The 27,393-nt window shown below is 48.3% G+C and overlaps 1 protein-coding gene across 1 annotated transcript in view; it reads left to right on the forward strand.

Moving 5' to 3' along the window:
• The window catches only part of cUnh8orf34 (chromosome Un C8orf34 homolog), a gene marked incomplete at its 5' end in the record, with an annotated part of 68,543 nt that overhangs the window by 10,344 nt on the left and 30,806 nt on the right, over positions 1-27,393 (forward strand). Inside the window, 6 exons of the mRNA XM_079754533.1 lie at positions 1,881-2,025; positions 2,339-2,473; positions 5,127-5,246; positions 6,283-6,311; positions 8,792-8,955; positions 13,744-13,910. Of these exons, the coding sequence (XP_079610659.1) occupies positions 1,881-2,025; positions 2,339-2,473; positions 5,127-5,246; positions 6,283-6,311; positions 8,792-8,955; positions 13,744-13,910 (760 nt within the window). The remainder of the gene's footprint in view (positions 1-1,880; positions 2,026-2,338; positions 2,474-5,126; positions 5,247-6,282; positions 6,312-8,791; positions 8,956-13,743; positions 13,911-27,393) is intronic.

Consider the following 27,393-nt stretch of genomic DNA (forward strand, 5'->3'; position numbering starts at 1 on the left):
TCTATCTATGCTATGGCTAACAAGAAAAACATTGTCATGGTAGCCAACGAATTAGAAAAAAGCAACAGAAAAATTTCGCCCCACCAAAATAAAAGTGTCAGGAAGTCTCGAGGACTGTGGGGATGTTCAACCAAGCGCCGTTTATAGACCTTCCGTTGCCAGGTTAGCCTAATTGCCCAGCGGAGCAACTAAGGAGTAATTACCCTTTCTGCATCTCAGCGTCGTTAGTGGGTCCTAATTAAGAGGCGTTTGTGTGTGTGTGTGTGTGTGTGTGTGTGTGTGTGTATGCTGCCGCCGTTGCCGCCACAACCCCTCGCCGTTGTCAGGGAGTGCGTTGTGGTACGGGGGGACCCGGGGCCTGGTGTGTAACCACGCAATCAGGGCTGGGTTCCTCTTCTTACGGGGGCAACAGAGTCAGCGGCGTGTCTGTGTAGGCTGCATGGTGGACAGCACTCACAGCTCTGGGGCTGGGGATACCGCATGGGAGAGCACTGGGGAGACTTCTAGCGGCAGTAGCTCAGGGGGTAGAATGGGTCGGCCGGTAAATGCAGGGTTGCTATTACGACCCCTGGCCCCTCCTATCCGAGTGTCGAGGTGTTCCTGAGCGAGAGGCCTCACCCTGACTGCTGCCAACACGCTGGCTGTCGCCCTGCATGGGTGGCTCCGTCGTTGATGTGTGCATGTATGGGTGAATGTCAATATTATAAAGCGCTTTATAAATGCAGTCGATTTACAATGATGTCCCGGATGAAATGTTCTGGGTTTGAACCTCCTACATCTGCTCTGTCTGTCTGACGCCTCACCCCTACCTGCTCAGGCGTGACATGTGTTGGTTTGGATTGATTTAACAAATGTTTGTGGTGACGAGGTCGGAACCTTCCTTCCTTTCTCCTTTCCATTCTTGAATTGAACTGTACTTCAATTCAAGGCCCACATTTCTTATATTCAATGTATCAGATGCAGATTTCCAATAATGCTACATAAATGAAGAAATGGGAAAAAAGTAAGTTTTAGTATTACACTGCAGTGCTGCAACGCCTGCAGCAGAGTGACAAATAAATAAATAAATAAATAAATACAATTAGCTCAGAGCACCAATGTTGCAGTGTTATCAGACACCCCTGACAACACTGGTTCCAGCGCAGGCTGTCTCCCATTGGTTGAATCAATGTTTTTGGGTTCGGTCACTCTCTAACGTTTGCATGGAAACAGACACTTTCACCTTATCCAGTCTGATTGGACTCGCTGTCCAACAACAGAAGGAATGGTGCTGTGTTGTGGTGGATGATGAAGTGTTTCCTCTGCTCCAGTAGTTAACTATGCTGCCGTGTCTCTCAAAGCCTTCCTTGATACTCCCCTGTTTACACTATGTCTGCTGCAAGCAGGACTGTCCTCCACAATAGTTCACTGATTAGCCCTCCTAGCAAACACTGTACGAACAAATGATGCCATTGTTAAGCAAACACAACCATGCGCACACACACACACACACACACACACACACACACACAAATGCACACACACACACACACACACACATCATGCACACACACACACACACACAAACGCACACACACACATCATGCACACAAACATAAACGCAGTCATGCTCAAACACAAACACACACGCACGTGGGCACGCAGGCACACACCACACACACTTGCGCACACAGACAGCTGTGCAGGTAAAAAAACACTCAATCACGCACAGACACACGCACACACACACACGTGGTTGTGCTGTGTTCCTCAAACACTCTGAATTCGAGCAGAATTTGTCGACCCAATGTGGCTCCAAAGTGTTCATTAAAATTCGCAGCGTTCTGCCGCCCTGTCATCAGCTCTGTGTGATTGTTCTCTGTTGTGTTCTGCCTCTGTAGGAATTGATGACCAAATTGATAACTGAGACCCCAGACCACCCTATTCCTTTTCTTATTGATCACCTGCAGACCAAGCAAGGCAGCCCTGGCAGGCTACAGAGGACTCTGTCGGGCTCTGCAGCGCTGTGGGCTGACGGCTCGGCCGGTGTGTGCACGCACACACACACACACACACGCACGCATGCACACTTGCACACATGCATAGGCACGCAGACCCACAAACACAAAGACATGCACTCAAACACAAACACACACGTACATATTTGCACGCACACGCACACACACATATGCACACACCAACACACACGCACACATTTGCATGCACACACATATGCACACACGAGTACAAGAGTAACTTTATTGCACAGCTGCACAGGCTGCATTGTAAGTAATTTATCCATTGTATTGCTATTCCTGAATGGTAATGTTCCCAATTCTTAATGTCCTTTGCTTTCTAGCGGAGAGCAAAACCACTCGAAGGGAGTGCAGGAACTTTGAGAAGCCATGGCAGATACATCCTAAAAAACCCAAGAAATCCAAGAGTGACCTGGCCATGTCCAGTATATCCCCTCCTTCCCCAGAGTCCAAATCACGTGAGTATCTCTACCCTGGTGTGACATTGCTGTATTGTTTTAATTTTAGTTCGGGGCTGTTCTCTTTCCTCGACTCGACTTTAAGGACACCCCCTCTGCAAACTTCCTCTGGCACATTTAGTATAGTTTATCACAGATATCTCTCACTGTGACACTGTCTTGTCACAGGAATAGATGAAAGTACCTCACTGTCCGCGCTTCAGTGGTCCCTGTCAGCCCCATAATCTAACCTATTCAACCATTTAGCCTGTGGGTCACTTTTATCCAATGTGCCTTCAATCAGATACATTCACTCAGGATCGATCTAGATTTTTCGGTCGAATTTAGATTAGATTAGATTAGATTAGATTAGAGTCACCTTTATTGTCATTGCACAATTAAGGACAACCAGTACAAAAAAAATGCAGTTTAACATCTAACAAGTAGTGCAATCATTTAAAACTGCTTTTCCTTATAGCAGTGCTTAAATAGAAAATGCATAAGACACAGAATGCAGATGATCATCATATAAATACGAGTTCTGAGGAATCAGACAGTCCATAGTCCATAAATAGAATAGAATAGAATTTATTGTCAGTGTGGTGTCTACTAGCCTTGTGAAACCATCCTGATTCTGTTTCGTAAAGATTATCGGTCTGGCCTTGGCCGGGCAGAAATTTGCCGCTGCCTCACGTTGTTAAAAAGAAAACTCCAGCCTATCAGAGTGACCCTGGTGCTTTCACTCGCTCTCACCGAAACATCGTCCAATCTAAGAGATGCCCTCCATGCAGACTCCTCTTCATCCCTTAACATCGTTATCCGGTCCGCCCCGGATAAAACCGGTTTTGAAAGCTCCGACACCGCCATTGTGGTTTCGATGCGACAGACAGCCAGTGCTCCTTATTCACGAGGAAACGAGACCCTCTCTGCGCCGAGCGCTGGTTGGTCCTCTCATTCTGTGTGTAAAAAAAAAAAGAAGCTTTCAGCGGGATGGAGGGCAGATCGATTCCTCCGAGGGAAACAGAATGTGAGCTCGGCGAGATGGAGACGGGGTCTCCCCGAGGCGAGGCAGAGGGTCAGGCAGAGAGCGGTTGGCAAGAAACGGTTCGAAAAAGCACGAGTCCGGCTGAATAATTCAGCAGCGGGCTCGATCTGTGCCAGAAAGTGAGCCTATTTCAGTCAGCGGGGAGGTGTGTGTGGGGGGGGGGGGGTCCTGAGCCGGCGTCAGACAGGAAGTAGTTTGGAGGGTAATGGAGGCAGAACAAGAGGCAGGGACATGAGGGAGAGGGAGAGGGATTCACGCGGACCCGTGTCCCGGTAGGTGCGGGGACGTATCGGCGGCTCCGTGACGGACGGTGTCGGCTGGGGCTGAGGAATGGGACTGAGCCAGCCTATAGGCGGACGAGGGGGCGGGGCTTCTGTGTGTGGGGATGCATTTGTTTTGTCTGTGTATGTATAAATGTGTGTGCGTGTGTGTTTGTATATATTTGTGTGTGCGTGTGTGTGTGTTTATGTGGGTGTGTGGTTGTGTGTGTGTGTGTGTGTGTGTGTGTGTGTGTGTGTGTGTGTGTGTGTGTGTGTGTGCGCGGGGTGAACGGGTTGGATCAAGAAATACAACAGAACACTACTGAATGTGTGTGTGTGTGTGTGTGTGTGTGTGTGGGGGGGGGGGGGGGGGGGGGGGGGGTTGTGTGTCTGTTTGAGCCAGAACATCCCTATGTCGTAGCGTGCAGGAAAACACCCTCGCAGTGAGCTGCCTGTGCATCCTAATCCTATCAAGTGTAAGCGAATATGGCGTACGCTGATTAGCATACAATGTTCAAACGCCTGTTCTCCGTAAGAAGCCAACCATCCCCTGGCTTATTAGCTTTATTCAAATACAGCCATGTCAGAGCATAAGACCATTAGATACGGAGGGAGTAGCAGTCTGTTTGATGTACACTATGTAGGCATTTCCTATTTTAAAGCCTTGTGTCTATAATGTTTCGTTTCTGTGTTTTGTGGCAAAACCAATTGAAAGTTTATGTACTTTCTCTCTGTCTCTCTCTGTCCCTCTCTCTCGCTCTCTCTCTCTCTCTCTCTCTGTCAGTCTCTCTCTCTCTCTCTCTCTCTGTCCCTCTTTCTCTCTCTCTCTCTCTCTCTCTCTGTCCCTCTCTCTCTCTCTGTCCCTCTCTCTCTCTCTCTCTCTCTCTCTCTCTCTCTCTGGCTCAATATGTCCGTCTCATCCCCTTCATGCATTATCCATTGGGCGTTAGAGGACATGGCATGTGAAGAAGTATGTGGGTCATTTTCCCCCTCCTGCTGCTGGTGAAGAAGTTTCCAGAAGCGAATCAAACAGAATGCTACATCTAATGAGCGGCCCTCTCTCACCGGGGCCCCCAGCCCCGCGCCCTGCTTCCTTTCAGCCGGTCAAACCGCACTGCAACGCCTTTGCTAAAACTTTCTCCTGATATGTTCCCAAAGGCAAATACTGTTAATGCAAACACTGAGATGGTTCAATCCAAAGAGGTTGATAAGAACAATCAACCACTTTCTTAATCACTTTTGAAAGAAGAAAAGTAAGACGGAAACTTGGAAACGCGGGCCGCATGTGGCCAATCCGATTGGCCGTTGAAACGAAACCCACTGTGAGACGGTGTGTGTGTTTGTGTGTGTCACGGTGTGTGCGTGTCAGTGCCGCGGGCCAATGAGTACCCCTGGTGGGAGTGGAGGGAGAGCCGGGACTTTGACGAGCTCAACCACATCCTGCAGGAGAGCAAGAAGCTGGGCAAGGCCCTGGAGAGCCTGTCGCGCAGTGAGTACTCCCCGCCCCCGGACGAGGACCTTTAAGCCGCGCTGGCCCCCAGCCATACCACCTGTTGGTTTCATCTGTCATGTTATTGGTTTCTTCGTCGACTAGATCGGAATTCAAACCGAGTTCTGCTGTGCTGTGAGCGCATTGGTTTTGTGTTATCAAGGAAACATCTGGCCAACGGTTCAATGTGATGTGTTGTTCTTAAGGTACCTCATTGACCAATCAGGATCAAGTATTCCAACCGCACTGTGGTATAGGTGAACACACTTAAACGCTTTGTTTGGAAACAATCAGGACGATAAGTGTTGTGTTCCAAAGTTTCAGGCTTATCTTTATGATGATACCTTTTAAAATAAAATGTCCTATAATAAGACAATTTTATGTTTCTATAATAAGAAACATTTAATGCATGTAAAACATCACTATTTCCACGTGACATCCATTTTCCCACACATAGAGAATATTACATGAGCGATCATCCCCGTAGAATCAATTACTCTTAAGCACTCGAAAGTCCTAGATCTTTTCAGAAATGCCACCGGGGAACCCTGAAAGAAAAACAACATCTATCGTGTAATTCAGCAGCAATTTGTTGCCTTCGCGGCTGTGACTCTAAGCACTTGTGTCTCATTGTGTTACATGCTGCACGGTCCATCACACAGAACAAATTTTAACAGCTGGGGGGCGGCTATTTGTCAATGATATCAATGGGGACCAAGTGCTTTTGCTCGCTGCCTTTACATTGCTGTGCCATTCGCTTTCTTGCTCTCTTGCTCTCGTTTGTGGTCGGGAAATAAATGAAGTCCAGAAAAATGTAAATGCATCAATCAGTGTTTAGGCGTGGATACTCTGCTGTTAAAAACTGGCAGTGCGCTACTCTGCTTGGCTCTAGGCTTCATGAACAAGGCGGCGCAGTGCGTTTTGCCTTCTGCAGCCCGTGAGAGTGATAGGAGCCTAGCGGAGGATTACAGGGAACATGTCCTAGTAATTGTTCCCCCGAGCAGCATTCAAATCCTCCCTTTGTCCTCTTCCACAGGCATCGCCATCTCAGACGAGCTAGACCAGGTAGGCCTCACACAGTCCAGAGAATCTATTATCACGCTTGTCTTATTATTACCATGCTCCACACCTCCGTCTACATCAAACAAGTCTGCATGTGTGTAAACATTCGCCCCGGGCTGGCGGAGTCGCTATGCTATGCTCGGCGGCAGTCACACATCCACTAACACGGGCCGCCGTCCCGTCCTATCGGTCTGCGGCCGCTCAGCCTCAGCTAGCGGGAGGCGCTGAGATTGATCCACGAAAACACCAACACACACACACATACACACATACACATGCATATACACACACACATAGACACACACACACATCCACACACACACACACACACACACTCACACACGTACACAGATACACATGCATACACACACACACACACACACATACACACACACACATGCATATATACACACACACACACACACACACACGCATACACATCCCCCCACACACATACACACAGATACACACACACACACACACACACACACACACACATACACACGCATATACACACACACACACATGCATATACACACGCTGACACACACATACATACACACACATAAACATGCACATACACACACACATTCACACTAACACACACATACACTCACACTCATACAACGACATACACACACAGACACACACTCATACACCTACACACACACACACACACACACACACACACACACACACACACACACACACACACACACACACACACACACACACACACACACACATATATTTATATGCATACACACACACACACATACACATGCATATACACACACAGACAGACACACACATACACTCACACATTCACACTAACGCACACATACACACACACACACACACACACACACACACACACACACACAAACAGAACAAGCTGAGAGTTGTGGCTGCCAGCACAAAGGGGTGCATGTGAAGGAACGATGCATTCAAAGGGGTGACAGGGTTCGGGTTGGATACCTCAGACACAAAGACTGATACCAGAGGCTGTGTCTTGACAGGGGGCCGCCCTCTGTCTGTCTGCCTCGCCTCACGGTGTCCGCATCTCTTTGGCTGCCAGCCCAAACGCGTTCCTGCTGATTCTGTATTGTGTTTTATTTGTGTCGGCGGTGCGGCGCGGCGCGGTAGGATGAATACTAAACGTAGGCTTGTGATCATACGTTGAGGATGGATTCGTGGCATTCAGGGAAGGGGGGTGGGGGCAGGGACGTGGGTTGGTGTCAGGGTGAGGGGGAGGTTGAAGCTTTAGGAGAAGGCAGCAGACACGTTCAGAGCTCAGAGCTCGCTCCTGGGTGACTGATATTCTGGGAGACGGATATCAGTTCCAGACACCATGTCCTCTCTTCCCCCCCCGCCCTCCAAAAAAAGTCCAATAGTCTTTTTTCTTCTTAAAGCTTAGACCAGTTGTTCTCAAACTTTTTATACAGCGTACCACCACGGAAAATATGTGTCTCCCCAAGTACCACTATTATGACAAATGTTATAAAATATAACAACATCCAGTAACGTAGGCCTGCGGCCCTATTCAGCTACGCACATCTCATGCAGGGGGCACATTTATTCTTAAAATAATATTATTTATTGTTAGCTGTACAAAGAGGTAGCAATAGAGCAGAGACACGGAAACACATACACATACACACACAGCACGTGAGAACATGATCTCATGGTAAATGTATTTCCCATCGTACTAGTATTTTGATAGTGTTGTTTTTAATCGGACAATTTTTCTTTCTAATTCCTCTGCGTACCACTTGATAGCGCGTACCATAGTTTGAGAACCGCTGGCTTAGACAATTCACAAAGGTTGTGAAGGAGAGGGATGGAGTTGTGACAGTGGCCCTAACTTTATCTCCGGACGGAGGGGGTGTTTCCTCCAGAGAGGGGCCGTTCAGGTACATTTGCATTTAGAGATTTTGCTGACACTTTTATCCAAAGCGACTTATAACCATTCATTCACACATTCGCATCTTCGGTGGAGTCGACCACGCGGGGAGACAGCCAGCAAGTCGGGAGCAGTCAGGGTGAGGCGTTTTGCTCAGGGACACCTCCACCCTCCAGGGAGGAGCCGGGGATCGAACTAGCAGCCTTCCTGTTAGCAGACAACCCGCTCTACCTCCCGAGCAGCCCTAGGTAGGGGTTTCATGATGCAGCGGTCAGAGAGCACCTGGACGATGAATACGTGTCGTTAGAAGCTTTTGTTCGCTCTGATTAGCATGGCGTTCCCCGTCTGCTCAGCTTCCTCTCTGCTCTCCTGTGTGATGCTCTCTGACTATCACTACTTTGCGATATGCCTCTCTGATTTAGTTTTTGTTTTTGCTCTCTCTCTGTCTCTCTCCGTCTCACGCTTTTGCCCCTTCCTCTCTCTATCGTGTCCTTTTCTTTGTCTATCCATCCATCTCTCTCTCTCTCTCTCTCTCTCTCTCTCTCTCTCTCTCTCTCTCTCTCTCTCTCTCTTCCACCAGAACCTGGGGTGCTACGACTCCTCGCTGCGCCCGCGGGTGGTGGGCGAGTGGGTGCGCCGGCAGGAGGTGGACTCTGACCCGCTGGCGGCGGAGATGTTGCAGCCCCCGGTCCCTCGAACCAAGACCGAGACCTGGGGCAGCCGGGACAGCAGTCCTGCTGGGAGGTGAGCCGTGTGTACGTGTCTGCGTGAGCCGTGTGTGCGTGCGTGCCTGAGCAAGTTGGACGCGCCAGACCCAGCGTGCTACCAATGAAGCTAACCTCGTTTCAGGGCCCTCCAGCTCAAGGGAAATGTGGGTACGCTGAAATAGGGTTGTGTTCCTGAAATGGATGTACGTCGTCATGCCGATGGTGGGACGTGAAAATGATACATCCAGGAAGGGGACGAGCGAGGGAGAGAGAGGGAAAGAAAGCAACGGGCATTGGCGGCTATGATTATTAACATTACGTGCCCTCTTAGCAACGCGCTGTTTGAAAATGTGACGTGAGAATGCCTGTGTGTGGCTGTGTGTGTCACATGCTGATCTGGCTAATTAGTGGAAGAAGGGATCTCGAATCATAAATCATGCAGGCTTCAGTCGACACACATAATCTCATTAGGTTCCACTGTGGGCGGATTATAAATACTATCTCCCTGTCAGGAGAAGACAGGGATGAGTGTGTGTGTGTGTGTGTGTGTGGGGGGGGCTGTATGTGGCTGGATGGGTGTGTGTGCGGCCTACATGTGCGTCTGTATGTGTGTGTGTCTGTGTGTCTTTGTGTGTGTCTTTGTGTGTGTGGGCCTGTGTGTGGGCCTGTATGTGTGGGTGTGTGTGTGTGCATTTGTGTGTGTGGGGGGGGCTTTTTTGTGTGTTTGTGGGCCTGTGTGTGAGTGTGTGTGTGTGTGTGTGTGTGTGTGTGTGTGTGAATGCAGTTATTTTTAGCCAAATTCAATATTAGATTTGATCATGGGTCCTCGATTAAGTTCTTCAAGCCAAACAAATGCTACACTTAGTTAAACAAATCTTTTTTTCTCTGTATGATAGTCGCGTGTGTCTGTGTGATAGGTGTGTGTCTGGATGGTGTGTGTGTCTGTGTGATAGGTGTGTGTCTGGTTGGTGTGTGTGTCTGTGTGATAGGTGTGTGTCTGGTTGGTGTGTGTGTCTGTGTGATAGGTGTGTGTGTCTATGTGATAGGTGTATGTGTCTGTGTTATAGGTGTGTGTCTGGTTGGTGTGTGTGTCTGTGTGATAGGTGTGTGTGTGTCTATGTGATAGGTGTATATGCGATGGGTTTGTGTGTCACCATATAGAATTCACAATTACAGTTTGAAATTTGATGCACTTTACTCCGTGTTAAAAAGAGAGGTGTAGCCATTATGAATATATGGGCTATATATAATTAATAATAATGAAATGAGAAAACAAATGAACAGTCATCGGAGTCCGGGGAGATATTAGTACAGAGTAAACGAACATAACCCAATTATATATCAGGTGCTAATCCAGGCGGTGCCCATATTAATGTGAAATGTCTCGCAATATCTTTCAAATATGTTTTCTTTGGCTCTCAGAAGGTACGTACATTTTGCCTTGATAATTTTATCCCTGGTACGAGTGTTGCAGTGCTTATTGACAACACAAGCAGCCACACATGGTCAATCTAATAATAAGATGAAAGGTTCAACTTTTGAATAGCACTATGTGAAATAAGCCTTTTCATGGCACTATGTGAAATAAGACCACAACATGTCTGAAAACCTCTTATATTTCCTCAAACATGTTTGCCTGTCAGAGAGTATAGGAGGAGAATTCAGAAAATGTCAACAGAAATTTGTGTTGCAGAAGATATTATCTTTGAATTTACTTGTTGAATATACAGTGAATGAAAAGAACATACTCTGCGCTACGTGGACTCTGGTATCTGTTATATATTTCAATGATATCTCAATTTCATCTGCATACTTTTTCCATACTTTCTCTCTCTCTCTCTCTCTCTCGCTCTGTCTCTCTCTCTCTCTGTCTCTGTCTCTCTCTGTCTCTGTCTCTGTCTCTGTCTCTGTCTCTCTCTCTCTCTCTCTCTCTCTCTCTCTCTCTCTCTCTCTCTCTCTCTCTCTCTCTCTGTTTCTTTGTCTCTCTGACTCACTCTTTCTCTTTCTCTCCGTCTCTCACTCCTGGATAACTTGGTCTCGGACCTTTTGTAGAGTGAAAGTGTATTTTTTTGTCATGTCATGCTGCAGTGAATAAGGCACAGATAAGGTAGAAAGAGACCCAAGTTGAAAAGTTAGGGGAATAACTAGTAATGCCCGGAGAACTCGCCTCGCTGCGTCGGTGATATGAAACCCCACTCTGATGGCGGTCATATTGTTGTCGCCACGGAGTCTGTGTTAAACCAACCGAGGAAGGACCCTGTCGAGAGATATTGCTGCCCTGAGGGAACCAGGGGAGCACACACACACTCAACACACACACACACACACACACACACACACACACACACACACACACACACACACACACACACACACACACACACACACACACACACACTCACTCAGTAGTACACACACTCACACAAACACACACACACATACACATACACATATACACACACCCACCCCAACAGAGGCAGGTGGTCATGTGGTGTAGTAGAATGAGGTAGTTTGAGTGTCCCTCTACATCGATAAAAATGTGTTCATAAAGGTTTAATATGCGAAAGAAAGCTTTGAGAATCTTAAAAAACCTCATGGTGTTGGACTTTATTTCAAGTGTAATGGAACCCCCTGTTTCAGCTCGAATTCGAAACACTATGAGATTTTTACAATACGTTTTGGGCTCAGAGTCTCGGAAAGGATGATGGATAACGCTATCTCCATGGTTACAACCCTGGCTTACTTTGTGATTTTTTTGTTGTTGTTCAGCATGAGCCATGCTGTATGTGAAATGCGAAAACACACTGTGGCGTCATGCTATGAGTCTCCAAGGAGCCTGACCCTCTCTCGAACACGGTTGGCAACGTGAACTGCTGCCTGGACGGAGCACCTCACGTTCACGTCTCCCTGTCGGACTCAGAGAAAGCATAACTTTAATTCGGAGTTCAACATGTCATGTTACACCAGTTTATTTCTGAATAACACTATTATTTTAGTAACCCTGACAAAACGGCATCGACAACCTTGTTTAAGATCACATAAGACAATTAAAACAAAAAAGAAAAGGCTGTTGGCATCCCGGTGGCTCACAGGGTGGAGTGTGTACGATATAAGCTCAGTCCTGAACCCAGCGACCCGGGTTCGAATCCTGCCCATGGTCAACTGCTGCATGTCCTCCCCTCTCTTTCTCACTCTATAATAAAATGAATAATAAATAAAAGAAAATACCATTTTGGATTTGCTCACCCTTTAAACTAGTCAAGAAGTTAAGTAGAAAACGTCCACGATCCAGCATTTCAGCGGCACGCTGGCTCTCTGGCTAAACGCCAGAGCCGTCCTCCACTGCCCATACTGATGAACTGTATTAGCATAGAAATATCCTGCAGGAACCTCGGAGACATTACATTAAACCTGCCTGGGAGAGCATCTCCATTATCTGTAAATAGGCCTCGCTCAGTGGAGACTTCCATCAAATCAAAAACTTTTCCGGCGCCCCGCTAATCCACGCCTTCAGCAGAGCTGAATATGCAAATTAATTCTATCAACAAGAGAGGGTAATCCGGAAGTTTATTCCTCTCGGGCCTAATTCCTTATCGGGGGAGGGGGGATATTAATGAGATTGCGGGTATTATTGCATAATTTGCCTCAACGTTATCCAATGAGATGGAGATGAAACGCGTCCGGTGATGTATCACCCCCCCCCACTCCTGAGGCGGGGGGGGGTACTGCATAATGGTTGAGTCATCCCTAAGTAGTGATTACAGTCAGAGAGCTGCTAATTACTGGCAGGTTCGAGAACGTCGTCAGGAGTAATTCTATCTCTAATCGCCATTCTGGAATGTCTCCCCTATTATTATTTCACTGAATTACCGGACAAAGTTAATTGTTAAGTATATCACCAAGTTCCTGGGGTTCATTCTGATGCATTACAGAAGTGCCTTGTGTTTCCTTTATCACTTTTTGTGTGATGTACACAATGGTAAGGCTTTGGCAGTATTTTCAGTATTTTTAAATTGCAACTTTTTCCAAATTGCTGAACAGAACCAAATGGGGTTTTCCATAGCCTCAATGGATGTCAACTGACAAGCCGTCAAAGTCAAACCCAAAATCTACATAATGTATGATACATCATTCTGGGAACTGAAATGATAGCTAATAATGTGCCACGCTGTTCTCTAATCACAAATGACAATCATCTATTTTCTTTGCTAGTCAACAGCCAAGGCTTCTACTGTTGTCTTCTGCTTGTCCTCAATCTTTTTTTAATGGACATAAACAACATAACTGCTCAGTTATTGCTGTTCTTGCTTAGTTTTGAGGGGCTCCAGATGTCATTGGATTCTTCCAAATGTTCCAAATGATAGCCAAGTAAGAGACAGCATGTGTTGCCTGAGAAGGGAACGGTGAAATAATGATTCATTGCGTTGAGGGAGATTCTTCCGAAATGAGGTCTAAGAGATCAGCACATGGGCAGTTTTCATCATTACTATTCACAAAAGGGTGCTTATGCATTTACTTTGCCGATTTAACATGGTGCACAATGAATATTTAAATAAATAGCTTCAAACCAATCATTTGTAACTGATAAAAGCGGGTAGGAATGCTTCATGGGCTCATCATTTGAGTTTGATAGTGTGGGGTTAATTCAAAAGCTTTCAATTTGAAACAGCTTTGAACTCAAATAAACCTAAACCTATCTAACTTTCACTTAATTAAACTAACTGCATAATTTGAATATAACTTCCCCTTACTTGAACAACCCAACCTCCTTTAAACTTTCTTCACCCGACTTAAACTAACCTTCGAATGCCTGTTTTGCTTTCAGCCTCAAAATGGAGGGAAAGAGCAAAGGGCTGAAGGAGCAGCAGCAGCACCACAAGAAGCTGCTGGCGGCCATGTTGTCTCAGGACTCCTTCGACTCCGCCCATAGCTCCGCCCCCTCCATCACCGAGGAGGAGATCGAGGACGAGGACGATGCCATGGAGTTGCTGGGTAATGCCGTCATATGTACGCCCTCACGCATACAGACACACTGACACCAACGCACGCACACACACACACACCAGCCCACGCACTGGTGGACACCAAAAAAAATTTGATTGTGGTTGGAAATCGACGATACAATGAAATCACAGATTACCATGAAACCCCTCACTGAAAAGGCTTTCACCCTTCATGATGAATACAGACCTCTCTGAAACGGATGACCTGTTTCTGCCTGGCCAGCCTGCCAAATTGATTTTCTGTGTGTGCGTGTTTGTGTGTGTGTGCATATGTGTCTATAACTTTCTTTACTTCAATAGAGTGTATTGTTTCAAATATGAATTAGCAAGGGATGCAGATTACTGATTTGAATAACATGTCTGATAATTTCTTATCGAAAAAACGAGCTGTATCATGTTTGACAATTTACTTTGATAATTTGGTTTGCAGGCCAATTTTTGACTCTACAATTGCTGGATAACTAGTGAGCACGAGGACTGCTTTATGAAACCAGCGGGTCAATGGCCAGTTAGTATGCCAGTGGAGATCATGTGATTTTCTTGGTGCAACAGTGTCTGCACTCTCATTGCTGGCATGGTCTCAAAATGTCACAGTGAGTGGCAGTTGTGCTTTCATACACATGTACAGCTCTCTCTCTCTCCCTCTGTCTCTGTCTCTATCTCTGTCTCTGTCTCTGTCTGTCTGTCTGTCTCTCTCTCTCTCTCTCTCTCTTGCTCTCTCTCTCTCTCTCTCTCTCTCTCTGTCTCTCTCACCAAAGTGAAATACGATATAATAGACATTTATACAATTAAAATGAATACAATTTATACAATGAAACAATAGATACAAATCACATCCCTCTCTCTCCAACCCCTGTTAACCTCTGTCTTCCTCTGCTCTGTAAGCAGACTTTAACTCCTCGTGGCGTCAGAGTTCACCAGTAGATGGCGTTGTGTAGTTTAATAACGCAGCTCCCTTGTGTCACACACTGACATAAGTTGGAATGAGGGTCTCTCTCTCTCTCTCTCTCTCTCTCTCTCTCTCTCTCCCTCCCTCATACACACACACACACACACACACACACACACACACACACACACACACACACACACACACACACACACACACACACACGCCCCAGGCAGACAGAAGTGCATACCATTTCACACAGGGACTTGTACTATAGTTTATTTTATCAGCCTCCTTCATTCCACTTCAAACCACAGTCAATTAAAATTGTAAAAGCAAGAAACCCAATCTGTTACCTTCTCATTTCAAAAGGATGCCTGCAGTGGTTGAGGAGAGTCCCACAGCCCCAGTAAAGCACGTCTTCTCCCGCTATTAAAGAACACCTTGATGCGAAGCCTTGTCATTTCTCCATGCTTGGATGTATGGAGCCCCCCCTCCCTCCTGCGGTCCCTCCCACCCCCAAGCTGCAGTCTGCCAAGACACATAATCTATACCTCGCTGACGTGGACACTGTTGGTACCTATGCACTTGTTAGCAATGTGCTACTACGCAGAGCGGCTAAAGGGGTATTGAAGGTCGTTAGCAGTAGCGTTAGCTAACTCTAATGTGTGTGCTACTACAGCTTGCTGAGTAGGATGAGAATGTGGCGTTAGCGTGGGTGTGTTTTTGTGTGTGTGCGTTTTTTTGTCTGTATGGCAGTTTGTCTTTCTACGACACACACTGGAGTGACTTTGTGTGGAGGGATGGTTGGCAATGCGACAGATTTACAGCGCCTGTGAAGCTGGATGTTTATGGCCTGAAATGCCCCTCCGTCATAGCTTTGATTACCTGGGCTGTCTTCACGCTGCAGCACACAGGGACGAGAGAGTATAGAACACACAGGGGCGAGAGAGTATAGAACACACAGGGGCGAGAGAGTATAGAACACACAGGGGCGAGAGAGTATAGAACACACAGGGGCGAGAGAGTATAGAACACACAGGGGCGAGAGAGTATAGAACACACAGGGGCGAGAGATTATAGAACACACAGGGGCGAGGGAGTATAGAACACACAGGGGCGAGAGAGTATAGAACACACAGGGGCGAGAGAGTATAGAACACACAGGGGCGAGAGAGTATAGAGCACACAGGGGCGAGAGAGTATAGAGCACACAGGGGCGAGAGAGTATAGAGCACACAGGGGCGAGAGAGTATAGAGCACACAGGGGCGAGAGAGTATAGAACACACAGGGGCGAGAGAGTATAGAACACACAGGGGCGAGAGAGTATAGAACACACAGGGGCGAGAGAGTATAGAACACACAGGGGTGAGAGAGTGGAGGATGGAACACAGAGGGGTGAGAGAGTGCAGTGCCTCAGGGTAAGGGGTAAACATTTTGTTCTATTCTATTAACCCGAGGTCTCTGCTCATGTGTAAAGTTGCAGGGATGAAGAAGAGGTAATCATGAACCAACTTGTCTTTTGAGATGGGGCACTAAACCAGGGTTTATACTGGCCATGTACAGATTGTGCTTCGCACAAAGGTGTCCTTGAAGTACAGCACTACGGTGCACCGCAAGTTATTATTATATTTTACCTAGTGCCCACAGGGAGGCGATCTGTCACCCCGTGAGTCGGTCACTGTTTATTCGCTCGCTCAAGAGCACTTTAGCGGGTGACTTTCTGTCAAATACGCAAAGTGAGAATGTCCTAGTTTGCTAGGGGAAGACATGTAACATTAAGGTGGCATATCGTCATCAACTATCAAATATATATTGTTTCAAGTGGATGTATCCAGGCGTAACAGTGCAACTCTTTATTTTGTATTAAAAATAGTATTCAATGTTATTTGTTCATACATTGGAACCGTTTGAACAAATCTAAAGCAACACAGGCCAGTGAAGTGCTTATCATTGCTACATGAGCTAACAACGACTTCTAGTGGTTGGACTTGGTATCGCAACCACCAATCAAATGCTTCTGCTAAGTTTTGTGGAATTTATTTTTTTATCTCTTTTTGTGTGTGTGTTAATCCTGAGGTCACTCCATTACATAGTGGCTGTCATGTTGTTGATGTATGTTAGAGAAACATATGAACAGATTGAACGGTACATAATTGTACATGTACCACCTGCATAAACCGCAGAATATTTATATTCTCTACTGGCAAGCAGGAATCCAAGTTTTTTATATGGGGGATTTAAACATAATCAACACATGTTTTCTGTTTCTCTTTTTCTCTCTCTTATGACATTTCTTTCAAACAGTATTCGCTGAGAATGTGTATGTGTGTAACGTGTAGTGTGAGGTGTGTGTGTAGTCGGTTTGCTGTTCTTCACACCGATTGGCTGAGAGCTCATCCATGGCGGTCCCTGCTCTGCTAAAAACAAATCAACCCTTCCCAAATGAGAACCATCATGATGCTGAAAAACATACACGTCATATGGTATGTGTGTGTGTGTGTGTGTGTGTGTGTGTGTGTGTGTGTGTGTGTGTGTGTGTGTGTGTAAAATCCATCCTGTTCACACCTGTCTAATGGAGAGGGGAGGGGGGGGAGGCGAGAGTGAGTGGGGGGAGGTGGGCGTTGGAGGAGAGGAGAAATGAAGGGAGAAGATGAGGGGAAAGAACCAATACTACCATTATGTATTTCCATTAAGACCCCATTGCACCCCTAACCACCCCAGGCAGGAGGGATCCCCCTCTCTGCGTTCCTTCTATAGGTTTGTTCCTGGATCATTAAGGGGGTTTCTCTCCCCCTCTGGGCCGGGTAGGGCCCGGGGGGTCATCCAATATGGCCTCTTGTATGAGACTGGAACCGTGATTAAGGTCTATACAAATACAATGGACTTCACTTAACTAGAGGGAGAAGAGAGGGGGGGAGAGGAGGAGATGGGAGAGGAGAGGAGAGGAGAGGAGAGGAGTGGAGAGGAGGGGAGAGGAGAGGAAGGGAGAGGAGGAGATGGGAGAGAAGAGGAGAGGAGAGTAGAAGAGGGGAGAGGAGAGGAGAGGAGGAGATGGGAGAGGAGAGGGAAGCAGCGGAGGAGTGAGGGAGGAATAGAGAGCAGTAGATCGAACGAGGGGAAAGGAAAGAGAGAACAGTTAGGAGAAAGATGGATGGGTAAAGCGAGGAAGAGGTGGCGGTACGACAGCAGGAATTGTAAAGCAGTCAGCACAATATGTTCAGAGTGAGGTTGCAGTAAAGGAGTTTCTAAACACATCCACAAGGCGGCGGCAGAGGAGTCAAATACAGTCGTCATAGTTCTCTGCTCTGACCTAAAGGGTACCATATGCATCCATAAAGACGTACACTAATGGGCTTTTGAGAAGCGGAGTTTCAAACGGACAGCATTTTCTGTAATTATTCCCACAGCTCTTGTAACTCTGAAGTTCAGTTTGTTAGATTGAAGACATTAAATACCTCCAGGAAGGGTCCAACTGACTTGCCAGGCTTTTCCAGACTGTTAAGTCAAATCAAAAAGATGTGTTTTAAAGTGTCTATGTTTCTTTCAGTTTAATCCGTGTAAGAAGGGAAGCTGGTGTTTAATAGCGACCGCAGTCCTAGCCCTTTTGGAAGTGAAACTGACCCACAGACTCTTGTTAAAACAGCGGAAATGTACCAGATTCTAGCCTCTGTCGGACAGGCAGACCACAGTTTTATCCTCATCTGAAGAAAGCACAAAGTAGGGAGGGAAACACCCTGCTCTAAGGCCTCACTGTTGTTTTATGTGTTTTAAGTTAATAAAGAGTCTGACGGTTTCTCCCCATTTAGTGACTGGTTCAAATCATACATGGAAGTATTGCAGTTGGAGGATATTGTCCTCAGTTGTCCCGTCTCACGTCTTGTTATGTTTGCGTGTCTTTTGGATATGAAGTGATGATACCTTAAATTGAATTAATATTTCCTCTGTATTATATGCTTTTCAAGCAAGATGAGCTGAAGGTGTTGGAGGACAAGGAAACACACACAGACACACACACACACACACACACACACACACATGGACGCAGACACACACACACACACACACACATGGACGCAGACACACACACACACACACACACACATGCAAGTGCAAACACATAGACACAGCCGCACACCACAAACACACACACACAAACACACACACACACACAAACACGCACTCACACACGCACATACAACCTCATATTCACAAAAACGCACGCGCACAAGCGCACACACATATTTAATTGAAATACACACAACACAAACATAAACACGCACATACATACATGCAACAGACACACACACACACACATATGCAAATGCACTCACTCACACACGTGCGCTTGCAGGCTCCCAGAGTACCTGTCAGTGTGCCGTGTGGCCCCCTGGTGCTCGCCAACAGGGGGTCCTTGTGCCCTGCAGTGGGGGGGTCCTGAAACGGGGGCGCTTGATTCCAGTGTGTCGTTAGCCTCTCGGGGGGACGGAGAGGGACTGGTGGAGTTAGCAAGAGGGCTTTATAAATCTCTACCTGATCTCTTTCGCCCCGGGGCCTGGCTGTGTGTGTTGCCTCAATATGTGTGGTTGTTTTTATGTGTGTGTGCGTGTGTGTGTGTCTGTGTGTGTGTGTGTGTGTGTGTATCTGGACTTAGGCCCACAGCCTCTGTCATGATGAAAGCCTCCGAGAGCCCTATGGTTTCTGCACTATAAAGTCAGCATAGCTTCCATCCTGGCGTGCGTCTCCCCGACATGTTTCGGTGCTTCCTGGAACTGAAGTCCAAAGGACCGGTCTGGAGGGGGCGCTCCTCTGGGGCCGCGCCCCACTGCTGCTCCCTCAGACCGGTCCAGGCTGTGGTTCCCCTCGTCGGGCCGTGGACGGTACACATAGCAACAAGGGTTGAAAAGTTGAGCATCAGTCTGGATCTTCTCAGGCCGCCATGGTCCTTTAATCAGGTCTTCCTCTCGTTTCCTCCTGACTCACGTTCCATGCAGCGGTGAGCGCGTCTTGCTGACACCTCCAGGTGTCTGGTCCGGGGGGGGGGGGGGGGAGAAAGAGAGGAGAAATTAGGAAAATGGGAAATAAGCAATACTAGCATTTTGTCCATTATGACCCCGATTGTACCCCTTACCCTCCCTTGCAGAAGGGATCCCCCACTCTGCGTTCCTTCTTAGGTTTTGTTCCTTGATCATTAAGGGAGATTTAAGGAAATGATGACTCTGAGGTTCAGTTTGTTGGTTTGAAAACATAAAATACCTCCAGGAAGGGTCCACCCAACTCCCCAGGCTTTTCCAGACTGTTAAGTCAAATCAAAAAGATGTGTTTTAAAGTGTCTATGTTTCTTTCAGTTTAATCCGTGTAAGAAGGGAAGCTGGTGTTTAATAGCGACCGCAGTCCTAGCCCTGCTGGAAGTGAAACTGACCCACAGACTCTTGTTAAAACAGCGGAAATGTACCAGATTCTAGCCTCTGTCGGACAGGCAGACCACAGTTTTATCCTCATCTGAAGAAAGCACAAAGTAGGGAGGGAAACACCCTGCTCTAAGGCCTCACTGTTGTTTTATGTGTTTTAAGGTAATAAAGAAGTGTCTGATGATTTCTATCCATTTAGTGACTGGTTCAAATCATACATTGAAGTATTGCAGTTGGAGGATATTGTCCTCATTTGTCCCGTCTTTGCGTGTCTTTTGGATATGAAGCGGTAATACCCATATTTCCTCTGATTATCATATGCTTTTCAAGCAAATGAGCTGAAGTTGTTGAAGGACAAGGACACACACACACACACACACATGCACGCACGCACGCACGCACACATGCACACGCACATTGACATGCAAAGACACACACATATACACACAAAGACATGCGGACACATACACACACATATATAATTTAAATTCATATATAAACATACACACACACACACATATACACACACACACAGACACGCAGGCGCGCGCACACACATATTCAATTGAAATACATACACACTACACAACATAAACACGCATACATATACATACACCTAAACACGCATACATACATGCAACAGACACACACACACACACACACACTTTCACACACACATATGCAAATGCGCACACTCACTCACACACGCACGCACACACACACACACACACACACGCGCGCACACGCGCGAGCGCACACACACACACACACACACAAACACGCACTCACACACGCGCATACAACCTCATATTCACAAAAATACACACACATGCATAAACACACATAAAAACACAGACACACACAAACGCGCGCATGCACGCAGGCGCGCACGCACAAGCGCACACACATATTTAATTGAAATACACACAACACAAACATAAACACGCACATACATACATGCAACAGACACACACACACACACACATATGCAAATGCACACACTCACACACACGTGCGCTTGCAGGCTCCCAGAGTACCTGTCAGTGTGCCGTGTGGCCCCCTGGTGCTCGCCAACAGGGGGTCCTTGTGCCCTGCAGTGGGGGGGTCCTGAAACGGGGGCGCTTGATTCCAGTGTGTCGTTGGCCTCTCGGGGGGACGGAGAGGGACTGGTGGAGTTAGCAAGAGGGCTTTATAAATCTCTACCTGATCTCTGACGCCCCGGGGCATTAAGGAGGAGGAACTGCTAGATGACAATGGCTGTGTGTGTTTCCTCAATGTGTGTGGTTGTTTTTATGTGTGTGTGTGTGTGTGTGTGTGTGTGTGTGTGTGTGTGTGTGTGTGTGTGTGTGTGTAGCTGGACTTAGGCCCACAGCCTCTGTCTTGATGAAAGCCTCCGAGAGCCCTATGGTTTCTGCACTATAAAGTCAGCATAGCTTCCATCCTGGCGTGCGTCTCCCCGACATGTTTCGGTGCTTCCTGGAACTGAAGTCCAAAGGACCGGTCTGCAGGGGGCGCTCCTCTGGGGCCGCGCCCCACTGCTGCTCCCTCAGACCGGTCCAGGCTGTGGTTCCCCACGTCGCACATACAGGCTCTCTGCCTGTCCGGATGAACTGCACTGAACTGTTGAGAGAGAGAGAGAGAGAGAGAGTGAGAGAGAGAGAGAGAGAGAGAGAGAGAGAGTGAGAGAGAGAGAGAGAGAGAGAGAGAGAGAGAGAGAGAGAGAGAGAGAGAGAGAGAGACGGGGAGCAACAAGAGTCCAAAAGTTGAGCGTCAGCACCAGTCTGGATCGTCTCAGGCCGTCATGTTGTTTTAATCAAGTCCTCCTCCCGTTTCATCCTGACTCGTGTTTCATGCAGCAGGGGTCCGGGGGTCCTCACTCGTCTTCTCTGCTCCACTTGATGCGGCGACATCGGCTCCTTGGCGTGGGTGGTGTGTCTCTGTGTGTTTGTTATGCTGAGTGAAAATGTGTGTGTGACCGTGTGTGTGTGTGTGTGCATCTGGGGACTTTTGTATACACGTGCGTGCGTGTACTGGCTTTGCACACCGAACAAAGCCGAATGAAAAAAAAGTGCTGTCTCTCTCTCTCTCTCTCTGTCTCTCGCTCTGTCTCCTCTCTCTTTCTCCCCTACTCTCTCTCTGTCTCTCTCTCTCTCTCTCTCTCTCTGTATCTCTCTTTGTCTCTCTCTCTGTCTCTGTCTCTCTCTCTCTGTCTCCTCTCTCTATCTCCCCTACTCTCTCTCTCTCTCTCTGTCTCTGTCTCTCTCTCTCTCTCTCTCTCTCTCTCTCTATCTCTCTCTCTCTCTGTCTCTCTCTCTCTCTCTCTCTCTCTCTGTGTGTCTCTCTCTCTCTGTCTCTGTCTCTCTTGCTGTCTCTGTCTCTTTCTCTGTCTCACTCTGTCTCACTCTGTCTCTGTCTCTCTCTCTGTCTCTGTCTCTCTCTGTCTCTCTCTCTCCCCCTCTCTCTCTCTGTCTCTCTCTCTGTGTCTCTCTCTCTCCTCTCCCTTCTTTTCCCTTTCCCTTTTAGCCAACACACAGACAGCCAACCGTTGGCAGACACTTCACCTACTTCCTGACGCCAAAAACACCCCCCCCACCCCCACCTCTTCACAACTCTCCTTTGCACTCACGCTCTGCCACCCCCCCCGCCTTCGCACACACACACGCACATTTTGTTCAACTGCCCCATTCGCAAAACAAGAAAGAAACAAAGACACAACAGTTGCCGCGGCGACAGTGTAAACAAACAGCCGTCGCACGAGGAGGATCATCAAGGTGTACTATTGGCACCGGCGAGAGGAGGACGAAGATAATGAAGAAGGGGAGAAAGGCAGGAAGGGGGGGGGGGGGAGAGAAGTGGAGGAGCATTCAATGTACTGCTACTAAATCTGTCACCCGGAACGACTGCCAGGGGGGCGGTCGACAGCAGGTCCTCTGAAAGTACCTCCTGTCGTGAAAGGTGAAGGAATGTCTCCTGTAGAAAGAAACACAAAAAAATCAAAAAAATCCCTCCTTATAGACGGCTCCCAATTAGACGCCCGTAAAGTCTCTCCGCGGTGCGGACGGATGAGTCAATCGAGGGGCAAATTGCGGCGGGCCTTTACTGGAAGCTATTACCGACCAGGCTGGGAGCCGGCTGCTCTGCGAAGCGCACCTCAGCAGATCGCAGAGTGTAGCCACGGCCGCGGGCCGGCGGGGAACACTGCGGGACGGCCGGCCGGACTCAGAGCGGGGACGGGCGGCCGGGCTCCGTCTCGGTGATCGCAGGACGTCCCACGGCCGCTGCCCTGGCTCTTCAGGCCCGGCATCGGACTCCTCCTCGAAACCACGGCGATCTCCTGTAGTCTAGTAGGGTACGGGTCGTGCACTACCTCCACCAATCGCAGAGGGGGGAGCGGGGGGAGGTTGGGGGGAACTATTGGTGAATAGATGCATTGTGCTTGAAAAAAAAACAGAAAAATTAGGAGTCAACTGAAAGAACAGAAGCAATGTGTCACTGCTGCCGCCATGATGGCATTTTGTTTTAATAGCTTGTAATGGTAAAGAAAACATACACTTAGTTTGGAGGTATGTCTCACACAGAGGCTCCAGATAGATGGCACTGGAGTGAGTTGTGGTGAGCCTGACAACTTCTACAGGGATTTGTGTGCAATCAGTCTCTTGTGTGTGTGTGTGTGTGTGTGTGTGTGTGTGTGTGTGTGTGTGTGTGTGTGAGAGAGAGAGAGAGAGAGAGAGAGCGAGAGAGAGAGTGATGGAGAGAAAGAGAGAGGGAGAGAGAGTGATGGAGAGAGAGTTTGCAGGCATGCATGAGTGTGTTTATTTGGCGTTCTGTTTCCATCGCTGAATGTTTACAGCCACCGTATCTATGTCTTTATAGCAAACAAACTGCTCACACAACAGTGGTGTTCTCAAAAGGGGAGTAACTTTCCCTAGAGAAATTTGCCGATTGACTTTGAGCCACCTAAACAACTATGATTACTATACCATATACTCTATATGAACGTGTCCTGCAGCTCTGAATACCATCAGCTACACACTAAATATGAATCCTATTACTGTGAGTGTTAGTATTACTTTTGACTGCAGGTCAAAGTGACTGCTTTGTTGAGCATTGTTCGCATTGACTCTTTATCAATGCATTGTTGACTGATTGAACAGAAGAGAGCATGTGGAAGCTAGTGGCGCTACACATCTGTGGCCTGCTGCAGGCCCTCCATCCAGTCACGTCTGCGTTGGTGATGCTGTGCTGTGGTCGGTGGCTCGGTGAAAGTGAGTCGAAAGCCAAGGTTGGGAGGTTTGGTATAAGGCACCGCGACCAAGCGCTGATGTTCTCCCGGCTTGTGAGTGCGTGCGTGTGTGTGCGTGTGTGTGTGTGTGTGTGTGTGTGTGTGTGTGGACATCTGATTCCTGTTTAACGTTTTACGGCTTTGGTGAGGTTTTCTTTTCTTTTTCGTTTGATAGACATCATTAAAGGGTGGAAGGGTGTAGTGGGGCTCGGGGTGGGGGTGGTTGTTGTGATGGTAACGGGGTGGTGGTGGTGACGTGGTGGTGGTGGTGGTGGTGATGTTGATGTCGTGGTGGTGTAGTGGTGGTTGTGTGGTGGTGGTGTTGGGGGGGGTGGGGCGGTTGGTTTGTGGTTACAGGCAAGCACGAGAAATCCGAGACATAATTATGAAATGTAAAGTTTGAAGATTGTTTTTATTACAAAGCCAAACAAATGCAACCCCCCTGCCCATTGCCCCCCCCCCATTCACATCAAAGATGTCTGTCACAAGGACTAACCACCAACTAGGGTCTTTAATGAAACACAAATGCTGACCCGTGTGTGCGTCTGTGTGCGTGTGTGCATGTCTGCGTGTGTGCGTGTTTGCATGTTTGCATGTGTGCGTGTTTGCACGTGTGTGTGTGTGTGTGTGTGTGCACGTGCATGCATTTACGTGTGTGCCTGCATGTGTGCGTATGTGTGTGAGTTTGATTGCGTCTGTGTTTGCATGTGTGCGTGTGCGTGTGTGTATGTGTGTGTGTGTGGAGGACCGCGCCACTCACTGTTTTTTTTCAATCTTCAGTGTCTGAGGACTGTGTTGCAAAACACGTGTGTCGGCGTCGCTGTGTGGTGTGTGTGCATGCGTGTGTGTGTGTGTGTGTGTGCGTGTGTCAGTGTGTGCGTTCCCCTGTGAAGTGGGAGAGCTGTCACTTGCAGTCTATTAATTACAGCACAGTGTGCGGTGGTGAGGCGCCGCCAACGCTTCAGTGTTTTGACCCCCCACACACACACACACACACAGACACACACACACACACACACACACACACACACACACACACACACACACACCCACACGCAAATACACATACATACACACACAGAAAATGTCATGGAAACGTAATCATTGCATCAGTCATTCGGACAGAGGAAAAATGCACGGCACTTGGCGTATGTGTGTGTGTTTATGTTGCCACGTGCGTTCAAAGACGTGTGTGTGTGTGTGTGTGTGTGTCTCTCCATGCTTTACAGCTGGCCACATACTTACATCTGTATACAAACGTGTGAATTTGGGTGCAATATGTATACATCTATTATTTGTGTGTGGGTGTTTGTGCGTGTGTGTGTGTTTGTGTGCACACCGGTGTCCGCTATAGCGCCCTGGTCCCGGCGTGTGTGGGATGGGGCGTCAGACAGTGTTTCGCCGTGCTGCACATCTGTCGGCGCCCGGCCCGCCAAGGTGTACATTAAGCCGGAGCGGGGCCCCTGAAGCCGCGCATTACGGGCCCCACTGCAGAGCGCGGCGGCCGGGAGAGCCGGTCTGCTCTAAACGACATTAAAGTACACGGAAACTTGGAAGACACAACAGACACTTGGGAGAGCCTTGATGTGTGTTTGTTAGTGTGTGTGTCTGGGTGGGGCTGTGTGTCTGTGTGTGTGTGCGTGTGTGTGTATGGGGGGAGGGGCGTGTGTGTGTGGATGGTTCCGTGTGTGTGTGTGTGTGTGTTTTTTTTTCTGTGTGTGTGTCTGGGTGGTGTGTGTGCATGTGTTTGTGCGTGTGTGTTTTTATATGTGTGTGTGTGGGGGGGTGTGGCCATGTGTGTGTGTGTGTCTTTTTGTGCATGTGTGTGTGTTTGTGTGTGTGTGTTTATGTGTGTATGTGCGTTTTTGTTGTGTTTGCGGCATGCCACGCCGGCCTCGGGAGTCTGACTGAGTGATTGCGGCGCGGAATTCCTTCACCACTCGTGTCCTTTGTTGGGATCGCATCGCTCAAATAGTTTCCACTTTCCCCTCCTCCGCCCTCCCCTCCTCCTCTTCCTCCTCCTCTTCCTCCTCCTCGTCTTTCCCTCCTCCTCCTCCTCCTCCACTTCCTCCTCCTCTTCCTCCTCCTCATCTTTCTCCTCCACTTTCCCTCCTCCTCCTCCTCCTCCTTCTACTCCTCCTCCACTTCTTCCTCCTCCTCTTCCTCCTCCTCGTCTTTCTCCTCCACTTTCCCTCCTCCTCCTCCTCCTCAACCTCCACTTCCTCCTCCACCTTCATCTCCTCCACCATCTCCTCCTCCTCCTCCTCCTCCTCCACCTCCTCCTCCACCTTCATCTCCTCCACCACCTCCTCCTCCTCCTCCTCCTCCTCCTCCTCCTTCTCCTCCTCCTCCACTTCCTCCTCCTCCACTTCCTCCTCCTCTTCCTCCTCCTCGTCTTTCTCCTCCACTTTCCCTCCTCCTCCTCCTCCTCCTCCACCTCCTCCTCCACCTTCATCTCCTCCACCACCTCCTCCTCCTCCTCCACCTCCTCCTCCACCTCCATCTCCTCCTCCAACTCCACCTCCTGCTTCAGCTTCACCTCCTCCCCTTCACCTCCTCCTACACCTTCTTGTCCTCCTCCACCTCAGTCTCCTGTACCCCCCCCCCCTCCCCCCACCCGCCAAAGCAGTGGAAATGTGTCAGTCTGACGGATGGGGCGTGGACAGACGTCTGTTGTGTCTAGACGGGGGGTGTGGGTGGGGGCTGGGTGGTGGTAGCGGTAGAACCTGAGACAACAGTGGGATGCGTCGTGGCAGACGAGAGGGGCGTTGAGTGTGGGAAGGAGGAGGGTGGTGTTTGGGTGGAGGGGGCGCACTTCATCAGGCTTGTCTTACTCAAAGTACCACTGCTTGTTATTCTTGTCATTAGTCACTGACACATTTTCCACTG

This window comes from Pollachius pollachius (assembly GCF_949987615.1).
Source record: "Pollachius pollachius genome assembly, chromosome: 17".
NCBI lineage: Eukaryota > Metazoa > Chordata > Actinopteri > Gadiformes > Gadidae > Pollachius > Pollachius pollachius.